The sequence below is a fragment of the Fukomys damarensis genome, unplaced genomic scaffold (assembly GCF_012274545.1).
Source record: "Fukomys damarensis isolate Sample0158 unplaced genomic scaffold, DMR_v1.0_HiC HiC_scaffold_30, whole genome shotgun sequence".
Classification (NCBI taxonomy): Eukaryota; Metazoa; Chordata; class Mammalia; order Rodentia; family Bathyergidae; genus Fukomys; species Fukomys damarensis.
In genome coordinates, this window is record NW_022900942.1 from 11,353,481 (window position 1) to 11,366,847 (window position 13,367).

General features: G+C 43.6%; 1 protein-coding gene across 1 annotated transcript in view; it reads right to left on the reverse strand.

Annotated features, from left to right (window-relative positions):
- Nucleotides 1–9,091, reverse strand: part of Cndp1 (carnosine dipeptidase 1) — a 53,943-nt gene extending 44,852 nt beyond the window's left edge. The window contains exon 1 of the mRNA XM_010610568.3: nt 8,975–9,091. Within this exon, the coding sequence (XP_010608870.1) occupies nt 8,975–8,998 (24 nt within the window). The 5' untranslated portion in view covers nt 8,999–9,091. The remainder of the gene's footprint in view (nt 1–8,974) is intronic.
- Between the last annotated feature and the right edge of the window lie 4,276 nt (nt 9,092–13,367).

The following is a 13,367-nucleotide window of genomic DNA, read 5'->3' on the forward strand; positions in this document are numbered from 1 at the left end:
GTAGGAAATGCAGCTATAGACATGAAAAAAGGGCAAAGCAAAATTTAAATTTGGGCGAAGGACTTTTTTTTCTTAGGAGTCTCAGTCTGAACAGCCCCTGAAAACTCACAATGGGGCCTTTGTTCATTCCTCTTCCATCTTCTAGGGGTTTCAGGGCTTCTCTCCACCCCCAAAGCCTTCTACTTTTAAGTCCTAGCTTTCAAAGTCTGTGCTGTTACTCTGCTGCTCCAGCTAAGCTCGGCACTCTGCACTCCCAAGGCTTTTACAGCCAGAGCTTCACAGGTACAGCATGGCTAGTAGCCACTGTGAGTGGTTGCTTATGCCCACTGACCTTCAGGTGATTTCAGATCTCCTCTTAATCCTTAATGCTGCTCAGCATCGTTATGAAGTATCCTCCTGACATATTTATGTGTCGTTCTCTTTTCTCAGTATTCATTTTCAAACTGAAGGCTTACTTGTGTTTTTACTTCAGTATCATATTCATTTTCTCTTCTCACATAACTTCATTGTACCTTCTACTTTCTTCTGGGCAACTCTTACAGCTAGAATCTTTTGATCTGTCATATTTCCTCTGGGTATCTTAGCTTTTCTGTCTTTTCTTTTGATTCTCTGCTCTGCTTCCTGGGAAAATTCTCCATAATGCTTTTCAGTTCATTTGGTCCTTTTGTGAGATCTGAATGAACTAAAGTGTCTCCGTGCTAATAGGCCAGAGACTGTGCTTCTTCATATGCTAATTGCTAATTTGGTAAGCAGCCCGCCCAGGGACAAATGGTATGACAAAAGGTGACCATAGAACATTTCCTGCATAAGATAAGCAGTATGTTTGGAATCTTGTCCTCTGGTAGTTCTGTGAATGCTCTGACTTATGTTTGAACTTTTTTGTTTAGAAAAACCCTATAAAACTACCTCAGCCCCTGAGCAGTTGCCTCTCTGAGCCAGCTACTTGGTTCTGAGAGTGCCGTCTGGCTAGACTAATAAAGGTCTGTTTACCATCTAGCCTGGTGTGTTCCTTCCTGGGTGACTTTCAATCCTCTGTGGAGCTTCCGGAGCCCCGCTGGGTCATAGGACCCAGCATCGTGGAGACCTTTTCGGCTGTTCACGCTCCGCAGAGTGAAAGTGAGACTTTAGGTCTTACATTAGTCTTGTCTTTATTAAAGACTTTAAACATATTTATATCCATTTAAATATGTCCTAGAGTTTGCATTTCAATAGTTTTTTGTTGCTGTTGTTTTTTTTTTTTTCTTGCTTGGCTTTATTTTGGGAACTCAGAAAATGTAACCCCAAGTATGGTGTTTTCACATGTTGAGTGGGAGAGTCTCAGAATCAGGTCTCTTTGAGCCTCCCTGACCTAGTCTCTTGACCCTTTCTGATCCTTTTTCTCTTCTGAAGCTAATAAAGAAGATTTCTCTGAAGTTCTGGATCCACCAAAGTTTATATAATGGCCTTAAAATCTCTAATAAAAGTTCACTAACCAAGGATAATTAAACTTTTATCATGAAAGAAGAGACTGAAAGTCAAACAGCACACCAAGAGCCAGGAGAACTTTGTTTAAGGCCATTGTGTTATTTCTGGACTAACTAGTTTCTTCTAAAATTCATATACTCACCTCTAAAATTGCCTATAGTCCCCACCTCCCTCTCCCTATGAAGAGGATATTTAAGCTTCAACCATCTGGCTCTTTTTTTTTTTTTTTTTTTGAGTTTCATATTTATTATGGCTCCCATGTACAAATGCACCTTAAAAAATGTGTCACTTATTTCTTTTGTTAATCTGCCTTTTGTCATAAAGGTATCACCGAGGACCCTTCATGATGGGCAGAAAAGAGATTTCCCTCTTTTTGAATCTACACTGTGTATTTCAAAAGCTCATCTTGCAGGCTTAACTTGAGTGGCAGCTATTTTATTCTGTCTGTAATTACTTCTGCCTGGAAATGCTGTAGTTGCCTCCACCTGGTGCTTTAAATTACACAGTTCAGGCCGGTCTCAAATGAATGGCTCAGAGTTCCCAAGCAGTATTAGCTACAGGTCTGGACTCAACCTGAGCTGCAGGCATTGGTGCTGGCTCTGGCTACCCTTTGTATCTGCCGTATTTTTGCTACTTTTTCTCTTCAGAATTTCACTCCTTTATGCTGTGACCCAGTGAAGCAGCAGCTATTGTCCCAGCTCACTACTATATGTTTTGACTTAGGTCTCCTCATAGAGGACATGTTAGGAGACTGTGCATGTTAATATACATAAACCCCCCAGCCATTTTTGTATCTTACTTCCGGGTTCTTCCCCGACTTTAAATTTCTCTCTCCCTGAAATTACCTCAGCAGTCTGAGCTTCCGCAAGGCGCAAAAATTGAAAAGCAACATGGACTGCGATAGGACAATGAAGATCGTTCCTCCCAGGAAGAAATCCTCAGTCTCCCGCTCTATAAATACCCCAGCACTTCCTCTTCGCTCTCTCTCTGCCTTCCTGCCTCCTGCTCGCCTCCCTACAATAAAGATCTCCTGCTGGACCTCTTGGTGCTTGAGTGGCCTAATTGGGAAGGGGCACCCGAAGGGGCACGCGACCCCTCTTTCAGGACAGTTGCCATATTTTTAGTCCATGCCTTTTTAATTATAATTTTATAGCGCATGCAGTTGTGTAAGAGTCTAACTGAACTAGAGAGACTCCATGTTGACCAGCAAACGACCTAGAGACTGTTGCTCCCCCCATCCCTTATAGGATAACTAATGATTAATTATGAATTGTTAGGTAACTGCTTAGAAGTAGCTGGGAAACTAGTGAACATAGAGACCCAACATCAGTCACGCCACTCCTTACTTGCCTGTAGTTGAATGTTCTGAACATCACAAACTAAGTTGTAAATGGAACAATGGATAATCAATCTGCTGATCATTAGTACATAATGGTCGAGTATATGACTGATGACCATCAGTTCAGATCAACTCATTCTTTGCCTTTGTCCCCTTCCTGTAAGTTTTGAGTGTAAACCCCCCTCCATAGCCCTATATAAAATAGCCTCTGTTTCTGAGCTAGCTGCCTCTCTGAGCTGCTTGGCTCTGGGAGTGCCGTCTGGCCAGACTAATAAAGGTCTATTTGCCAATCTGCCTGGTGTGTTCCTGGGTGACTTGCTGTCCGACAAGCTCCTGGAGCCTCGCTGAGCTTTTGGGCCCAACATCGTGAAGGCCTCTTGGCTGCCATGCTCCAAGAGTAAAAGTGAGACTTTAAGTCTTACAGTTGCTTTATTTAGAATTTTAAGAATGAAAACATAGATTATCTGGATCAGAACTCTCCTACAAAGATTTTACTTCCTACAAGGTAATGTGCCCATGCTCAGGCCCCCAAATAGGAGGAGAGCAAGGTTAGACTAAAGACAGCAAAGGCTCACAGAAAAAGCTTGCAGGCTCTAACCACTAACCTTAAAAGGTACAAATGTCTGTGTCTTGGGTATCCTCGGCCTCCTGGACCAGGTCTCAGAATTACTTGTCACCATGGCTGTGACCACAGGAGTTTAAGATCCAAACCATGAGCAGTCAGCAGAGCTAGGGCCAGATAACACCCCCAAGGTACTTGGACTCGCTCCCTACAGTAGGAGATACTGAATTGGGTGAAGAGTTTGCCCCCCACACTTCAAGGGGAATTTGGAGAATGCTGTGAACTCTAGACTCAGGTTGCCTAGGGCCATGCTGGGACCTCTCTCTCATTTACCTTTCCTGGGGAGCATACTTCCTCCTATCTCTATCTCTCTCCTCTTCACCCTGTCCATTTCCTCAGCAAACCCTGATCCCATTCCTTCACAGGTCAACAGAAGATCTGCCCCCAACTTCAAGTATTGCTGGCTGCCCAGATGCTAAGTGTGTGTTCTTTGCTGTGCCATGCTGGTGCCCTGAAAGTTACCTCTGTTCCAGAATGGAAGGACTGTAACCTCTTAAAAGAATGACTAAGATTCTGTACATGAGCATTGTGCTTTGGGGGAGAGAAATCCTTCCCCTCCGGGGTCACTGTTGATGGGGGAGTGGTTGGGATGGGAAAGGGAGATCTTAGGAACCAAGCCTCTGTGTCAGGGTTGTTCCTGTCTTCCCCACAATAGTGAAACTAAACATATCACAGCTTGTCCAGCCTCTGGCACATAAATGTATCCACATTATATCTTGGGGTTCAGATAGATTGAGGCAGACACCAGCAGGATAGAGACTAGACCTACCACAGACCCCCTTCTCTCTTCTTGCCACCTTTCCCAGGAGTCCATGCAAGCCTTGGCTCTGGCAGTACCCTGGTTTGTTGAGATACAGGTACATCCTAAAAGAGAACTGGATGTGACCCACAGGAGACTCTTCTGAGCCACTGGAACCTGGAGCTGATGGAGCAAGTGTCATAGATTGCCTATCTGATGAGCAGTGGGTGACATCTGCCTGGCGGTGATGGTGCATGCCCCAAGGAGGCAGCTGTCAGCTGCGTCTTTCTCCATCCTGGTCTTAGGCACCTACTGTGTTTCTGCATACCCTCCTCCTCCTTCTTCCTGAGTGGCAGGGCTAACTGGCCTGAGGCTGAGGCTGCTCTCACTGAGAGGCCACAGGAAGTGAGGGGCTCCCCCAGTCCCACTCTCTATCAGCTTTTGGAACAAGCAAGTTTTGTGATGCAGAAAAATCAGCATTCTTTTACTAGAAGCCAAAGTCAGAATTGGATTTGGCATTTCTCAGATTATATGTAACACTGCAGATAATCATTGATTTTATGTGTCCTGTGGTTTACTAGTTGAGTCCTATCCTTTGGCAGTAAGGCCCAATTTGCATTCACATTGGTATTAAAATGTATGCGGGTCAGACATTTTGCTGGGCACTTAATGCAATGATTTTGCCAAACCACTGTGAAGCAGATACTACTGTTGCCCATTTCACTGAGTGAACTGAGACATGTGAGCGTTAAGTGTCTGCCCTGGGTCACACAGCAAGGATGAGTGACTCCTACTCCTATGTTCCTAGTGATGGCTCTACTTTCCCAACTTGCTCTCTGGTTCTCACCAAAGTTTCTTTCATTCACTGTTTCATATAATCTCATTTGTGGGAGCCAGGCTGAGACAGAGGGCTCATGCCAGGAACTTGGGTCCAGATCAGAAATCAGAGCAGAACTCAATCATGGAAAAATGGACAGAAAAGCCAGGGGGATAAGAGTAAAAGCAGTTAGGGCCAGGGATTTAGCTCAGTGGTTCCGGCGCCTGCCTTGCAAGCACAAGGGCCTGAGTTCGATCCCTGGTATCAAAAAAAGGGGGGAAAAAAAAAAAGAGTAAAAGTAGTTCTATGAGTCAGCTCTATTCTTCACTAAAATGTGATGCACTGCTCCAAAGAATAATTTTGTAATGATAAAAATAACATTTTCTGAGTACTAAAAATGAAGATAATAGTAAGCACAGAAGACAGAAGAAATCACTCATGATTACTTAAACTTTTTCCTTATTTGGAATGAGAGAACAATATAAATTTGTTCCACATTATCAAAGCAGAAATTTAAAAACATTAAGAGTTACTGTCAAACACTTGAGGATTTTCTAAAGAAAAATGATCTGGTTTCTTTAATAGATAAAAAGTATCTCCCCCTCCACCCTATGAGAGGGTAACATTCTAGAATAACAAAGATTATAAGATATATCAAATACATGCAAAATGTAGACCTTCTTTGGATTCTGATTAGAAAAACCAACTGTACAATGGATAGATGGGGTAATGTGAAAATTTTGATCACAGGGTGTACACCATGTGTTTCTTGATATGAAGGAATTACTGCAGTTTTATAGTGTGTTAATGATATCATTGATACACATATTACAATTGGCAGAGCAAAATGCAACTTTATAATTTTATTTAGTTATTTATTTATTTGGTACCAGGGATTGAATTCGGGTCCTTGTGCTTTCGAGGCAGGCTCCAGAATCACTGAGCTAAATCCTGGCCCATATAATTTTATTTTTTACTAGAGTATGTTTTATTACTGTGTATATAATAGTTTTATTTCTTTTGGGGAATTAGTATATATTTATTATATATGTCTGCATTTATATTTACACATGTGTGTATATATAATTTCTTGATCATATTAGATTTTTTTTTTTTTTTTTTTTGGTACTGGGGATCGAACTCGGGTCCTTGCACTTGCAAGGCAGGCCACCTAACTGCTGGGCTAAATCCCCGGCCATCATATTAGATTCTTTTACCTCCGCTCCCTACTCATCTTCCTTCCTTTGATCTCCTTCCCTTTATTCAAAAGGTCCAATTCTCAGTTTTCTACCATCTTTCCTTTTACTCTTTAATTTATAACCTTTCCTTTAGAGAAGAGCACTCTTTCAAACTTCCTCAGGCTAGGGCATAAATGCCATCCCCTCCTCTCCTCAGCCCAGGTGAATGGCCAGAACATACAGGCGCTGGCAGCAGCAGGTCAAAATGTTATTCCCTTCCTGCAAAGAAGAGGACTGGGAGGGATGAAGCAAACTTGGAGCTGTCTCTTAACTCTTTGTATTCCCTCTTTTCTGTCTTCCTTACTATGAAACACCCTTCCCCATCTGGATGTAGTGAGATGGTGATCTGTGGAGGTCTGAGCCCTCTCCATTTCCTCCAAGGTAGCTTTGAATAAAACCTTGTATTCCTTTCTCTAAAAATGGGCTCCCACGGTTCATCTGGGAGACATGAGCAAAAGACCTGATCTATGGCCTGAGCAGTGGGTAACAGTGTCTTCATGTTATGTACTGAATGACCCACAGGTAAAATGAGGCAATGTCTGATTCACTTTAAAATTCTCTGGGAGCTAAGAGGGGGCTTTTGTTGAAACGAGATGGGCCCTGAGTTGATACTTGTTGGAACTGGTTAACAGGTACATGGAGACTCATAGTCATTTGTCCACTTTTGTGTACATTTGAAATTTTCCACTGAAACAAAAGAGCAGGGCAAGGGGCAAGTTAGTGGTCACCACTCCTGAAGTCACACTGCTGATCCCAAACACTGGTTAGAGGTAGGTGACAGCACTGAATTTTCCCCATCAGGACTGCTTGCTTGGAAATTCTGCAAGTACAGATCTTCTAGCTGCAGATAAGTTGGGCTAGGAAGAGAAATGGATACGTCCTTGCAGGCTAGATCTTTTCCAGTACGTGCTGGGACTGGAGATAAGAAAGCATTTGGGAATCATGAGAAAGCCAGTTTGGCAATCCTGTCTCTTTACATCTCCTATGAGCTGGTATGTAGGAATAGGTGGGTTGGGAGGGAATCAGCAAAGCAGCGCTTGCTTGCTTAGAAACAGACGCCAGGACGAGCCTGCATCCCTCTGTGGTGAATTGGAAATCTATTAATATAAAGCAGTAAATGTTGGTAGAAAGAGACAGTTATAGTTATCTTCAGTCTGACAGCCCTACTAGATGGAAAGGTTCTTGTTGGAAGGCAGTGTTGGCTGCTGATGTCCTTATATTTTCTGACCATTGTCTCTTCCTCTTTTAGCTTTTTACAGGAGATAAAGCCAGATCCTAACTTATGCAAAGAAACAGCAGAATTGCTTAATTAGAAACAAGTCGAATCTTTGATAACAAGCAAGAATCATGCTTAGGTTCAGAATCTTTGAGCAGAAGATATATCTCTGTGTTATGGTGCATATCTAGATGTCCCTGCAAAGTCTCATGGTGGGGTCTTGGGGATACGATCGACTTATGGGGGTATGGCCTAGAAGGGTCTATCCCCCTCTCTCCTCCCTTGATCTCTCTGTCTCCTGCCACCATGCCATGAACTCTTTCTCCTTTGCCATGACCGCCTGCCTTGGGAATCAACTGACTCTATAAATTATAGCCAAAATAAACCTTTCCTCCTTTAAATTGTAGGTGTGGAGCAGTGTGTCTCAGCAAGGAGAGAGTAATTAAGACACCCAGATACTCTAGATACCCTAAGAAAATCCCAGGGATGCTTTTCTGCTTGAACTTGAAAATGTTCTCTGACATCATGAAAGAATCCTTCAAGTAGGAGGTGGGATGGAGGGTGCTTGTTAAACACACAAATTCTGCTGAGTATGACAGGCCCCTGTAAACCCAGCACTCTGGGAGACTTAAGCAGGAGACTGGCAAATTTGAGTTCATCCTGGGCAACTTAGTGAGATTCTGCCTCAACATTTTAAAAGAAAAAGGACTGGAAATGTAGCTTAGTGTGAAGGCCCTGGGTTCAATTCTCAGGGCCACAAAAATACAGATTCCTTGACCACAAGGTACATGAAAAGATGGCCAACATAATTAGCCACCAGAGAAATGCAGAGCAAACAACGAGACATCATTTCCTACTTACTAGGATGATTACAATAAAACAAACATGTAATAACTAGTGCTGGTGAGCATGTGAAGTTGGAACCCTCACATATGCCTGTAGGAATGTGACAAGGTTCAGTGGCTGTTTCTTAAAGGATAGAGCATATGACAGCAGTTCTACTCCTGCCATTAGATACACTCAGCAATGAAGAGAAATGAAAACATATGTCCACATAAAAACTGGTACGTGAATATTTATAGCAGCCTTATATTATTCACACTACCCAAACAGTGGAAACTACCCCAAATGTCAATCTATCAACAAATGTATAAACAAAATATATCTTCATGCAATGAAATGCTAATTGATCACAAAAAGGGAATGAAGTAATGACATGGTACAACATGAATGAAGCTTGAAAACATTATATTAGGTGAAAGAAAGAAGTCTGAATATAAGCTGCTTGAAAATATTGCCATTTAATTATTTCTAAGAACACACAACCTCCCACATGTATTACTGATAAAGTAATTCCAAATACCATATCCCTTGGGCTGGGACAGCAAGCCCCTAAGACCATTTGCAGACCATCAGGTCGTGGGTGTTCAGGACATTAATCTGCCCACCCAACTGGCCAGCTTAGCACATGCTCTTTATGGGCCACTGACTATCCATCCCTCAGATCCTGTGGCCTTGGGCCTTGCAGATCCTGCTCACCATTCTCCTGAGTTTCGGGTCCATCAAGCTGGTATTCTGAAGCCTTTTAGCACTGCCTCAACATCCAAGGAATATGGAAGAGGAAGTCCTACTGAGACGAGTGGGTATCATTAAATATTTCTGTGTTCCACCCCTCCCCATCCCCAGTAGGAAGATGAAGCTGATACAGTGAATCCATTCATATTGGAAAACAAAGATGCTTCATTTAGTCTGACTGCTGAAGAAGAAACAATGCTTCATAAAGCAGATTGCAGGATGATGTAGTGGCCAGAAAGTCATCTGATGCTCCTAGAGGCCAGAGGTCAGCTCCGGCCGCGACTCCCTGGGTGCTTCACTGTGTGGGTGGGGATATCACCTTCGACACAGAACAGCAGATGTGCTTGACAGAGGCCAGTAGGCAGAGCTGAACTGAGGCCACACAGCCACCATTTCCAGCGAACTTCTTGCTCTTTTGCTCTGGATGTTCATTGGATGGACATTATAGGTAGTGTGTTCATTTTCTAGGTAGGGCTGCAGTAACAATGGAGGAGGTGTAGGCAGCAGAAATGTGTACTTCCCAGTCCAATACCCAGGAGTGAGCAGCCTGAGTTCCCTCTGAGACTCTGGGAAGAGCCTGACCCTGGCCTTCCCATTTCATGTGATTGCTGATGACTCTTGGTGTGCAGAAGCATCATCCTAGTCTCTGTCTTTATCTTCATATGGCACTGTGTGTGTCCAAATTTCCCTTTCTTATGAAGTCACTAGTCATACTGGATTAAAACTTACTCTACTCTATTTAAATAAAGGCATTTGCACCAGCCATAGTGATGCATACCTGTAATTCCAGTACTCTGGAGTCTGAGGCAGGAGGATTGCACGTTTAAGGCCAGTCTGGACTACATAGCATGACCTTGTCTCAGTACATAACAAATAAAAAATGTATTTACAGTTACTCTATTTCTAAGTCAGGTCACATTTGAGATCTTGGTTTTAGGACACATGAATGAAGGGACACATGACCTTCTGTAAGCCCCCCAGTTAAACAGCGTCACAGCTTTTCAAAATCTGCATGTCTAGCTGTGCGACCTGGGTGGGAAATCCTCCCCAGAGGATGATGAGTGCCTCCTGGCTGGCACATCCCAACTGAATTCAGACCCTTCTGGGATGGTGTCTGAGTCTCAGCGTCTCTCACATGCTTCCAGATTTTTAGCGCAGAAGACTTAACTAGAAATCTCTGCTCATTTCTTACAGATAAAAAAACTGAGGCCAAATGCTGGGCAACCCACCCAGCTCCCCCTGGGTTATAGTTTATATCTGTATGGCCCACCAAGCCCTCATGTGCTCAGAGGCAGAGGCTAGTTGAAGGTGACTGGACTATGGATGTCTTAGTTACTTTTCCTGTTGCTGATAGAATACCCAGCACTCACAAGTTAAAGGAGAGGTTTATTTCAGCTCACCTTTCAGTCCATAGTCAGCTGGTTCCAAGGCAGAGTGGCATGGCAGAGTGGCATTGCAGAGAATCAGCCCATGGTAAAGCAGGCAGGAGACAGCAAAGCAGCAAGCAGCCTTCTTTCTATCCTTTTATATTCCAACAAGGCTTGTAGTTACAATTGTTTGGTGCCACCCACACCCAGGATGGGGGCTCCCCACACCTGGAACAGTGCTAAGCCAATTGAGTTATCACATAACCTTAATCACAAAACATAGATCTAGCTACCTCCCAAAAGCTCCACCTATGAGCACAGGAGGCTTTGGAGGGGCATCTAGATATAAGCCATAACAATGAGGGAGCTATATGTGGCTTGGCATTGGGAGGCAGGGTCTAGTTGGAAGAGGTGGGTCACTGGGGATGTGATCTAGAAGGGTTTGTCTCTCCCCCGGTCTCCTTCCTTCCCTCTGCTCTCTGGCTACCACGAACTTCTCCTCCACCATGCCCCTCTGTCGCTGATTTCCTGAGTGTCTCAGTGTCGCAAAATGAAGAGAGGCAAGATGTGGGGAGCAGATCAGAGGACTGCAGCTCACTCAGGCAGCCTCATGATCACAACTGCAATATTTATTTAAGCTATTCAGAGCATCAGACGAAAAGCATGTTTTTAGCATTTTATCTTATATCTGAAGTTATATAATATTTTGGCCAGCTGTGTTCACAAAAACAACTTTGTTTTTTACTTTGTCCTTCTAACCCCTTAAAAAATATCTTTTAGTTTATCTACATCCTCTTGGGAGATTAACAAGGGACAAACAAGAATTGCTTGCACTTCTTATCTTGAGATGACCGGCTTGCCACTGAGATCGAACTGCTTGCATTTCTTGTCCTGAGTCAACTGGCTTGCCAGGCACTCAGATGTCCTTATGTTTCTTCCAAGATGGATGCTCTTATGTCAAGTTCCACTACACCCTCTGCCATGCTGCCCTTCCTTTGGAGCCAGAAAACTATGGACTAAACCCTCTACAAATTATGAGGCAAAACAAACCTAATTTGCGGGTGCTGTGTATTATTTCCCAGCCACAAGAACATGACATAGATACTGTGCGACCCAGCACTCCACCTGGGAGTTGGTCCCCTGGACATGGCCCCAGTGTTCTGGAGAAAAGAGAACATCAGGACACCTCAGCACCTTTGCATGAGGAGGCTGGGGGCTTCCCTCTATTGCCTGGGGTTCTAGTCAGCAAACTGGGGTCAAGCCTGGGGGAGTGGCGAGCCTTACTATGGAGAACAAGCCTTCCCCAGCCATATCGCTGGACTTTTCTGTTGGCTGTGAAGCAGAAGTCAGAACAGCTCACCTCACCCTTCCTGACACCTCTCCATTTCTGGGCTGGCTCCAGGGAACAGGATCCAGACCTTCTCTTAAGGCCCTAGCTGCTTTAAGGTCACTCCAAATTCTGGTGCCTGGAAATAAAGGCCAGACCAATGGGCAACAGTCCTGTCAAGAGATAAGCTTTTGACTTTTCCCAATGACCCCCTCCTGGAAGTGTAGGCTCTACCCAATTTCTGACCTATGAGTCAAAATAGCAAAGTGAACAAAATATGTCTAAACTTTATAATAAATAAGGCTGGTATTTAAAAATGTAAAAGAACACTTTCACTACTGATTCTTGGCTTTAGACAGCCACAGAGGAACTAAGTGGAACAAGCTCCTGTGCAGTTTCTTGCCAATGACAGCTTTTGTAGTCTGTGTTCCCAGACATCTTGCCCACAGTTCATGGTGGCTGGCAGCACTCAGATGCCAACAGCTTCCTTTGCTGTCCTCCTTGGGAAACTTCATAAAGAGTACTGTCAGCAAGATGCCTCCCTGCGTGGTTTTTCATGAGGGCAGATTTCCATCAAGTGTCAGTGCTCACCACCATGGCTTCTCTGCTGGGAGCTGGGCTATGGCCATACACTCACCAGCAAGGTCTTTATGCTGTCTTGGTACAGGCTTTTGAGTGTGCAGTCTTAGTATCTGCTTCCTGTATCTGCTCTTTCCACTGTTGGATTCTATACATATATGACTACAAATTCCATTTTCAATCTTAAGGGTCTGGAAATGAAATCATTCCTATATCTTGTGCCTGTAAGAAGACATGCTTCATGGAGACTCCCGGGCCTATGCCACACAAGATACTCTAACAGAGAACTGCTTGCAATGGGCTGAACAGCTAGTCCACAAGACACAGGAGCTACTGTTGAGGTTTCTGGGGGAAGACCCTGTAATATTCTTTTTGCAAGACAGGAGGCTGAAAGAATGGTCCTGAAGTAGTTTAGAGTTGGAGAACTGAGCACTCATATACAGCTTTTCCAGCTCTGCTGGAAGCCACCTTTGTCTTTTCTACAAAGTCAGAGACTTATTTGAAAGTTGCAGAAGTAGTTGAATATCTATATACCCAGCTAGTCTTACATAATTATAGTAAAATGATCAAAACATAGAACCAGTCTGCACCAGTCTGACACTACATTACTTATTCAGGTTTCAACAGTTTGTCTAGTACTTTTGCACAATGAGCTTGAGGTTGCCAGAATTCATGTCCTCTATGGGGTATTGTGTTTCGGATCTGCAGTGCTGGTGTGTCATAACAGCCAAGGTTTTTTGACCAGATGGTTCATATGAGTCTACCAGGTTTTCTACTATGAAGATACTATTACCCCCTGAAGATTAAAATCTTGGGGACCTATCTTCAGGCTTTACAAATATTCTGATTCTAAATGTTTGCTTGCCTAGTGTACATTGGGAGGATCTTGCTGCTGCAACTGAGGCATTCCAGTGGTGACTTTCTACTTCCATTAGTACTTTCACACTGATGAACTGAACCCTTTGGGAGGCTGTCCCCCTTCTCATCTACTTATTGGCTCATAGACAGTTATTTATTCTGTAGGTTACAATTTTATAGTATTTATCATCATTTTTCTTGCTCCAGTTGTTCTTTGGCTGTGTGC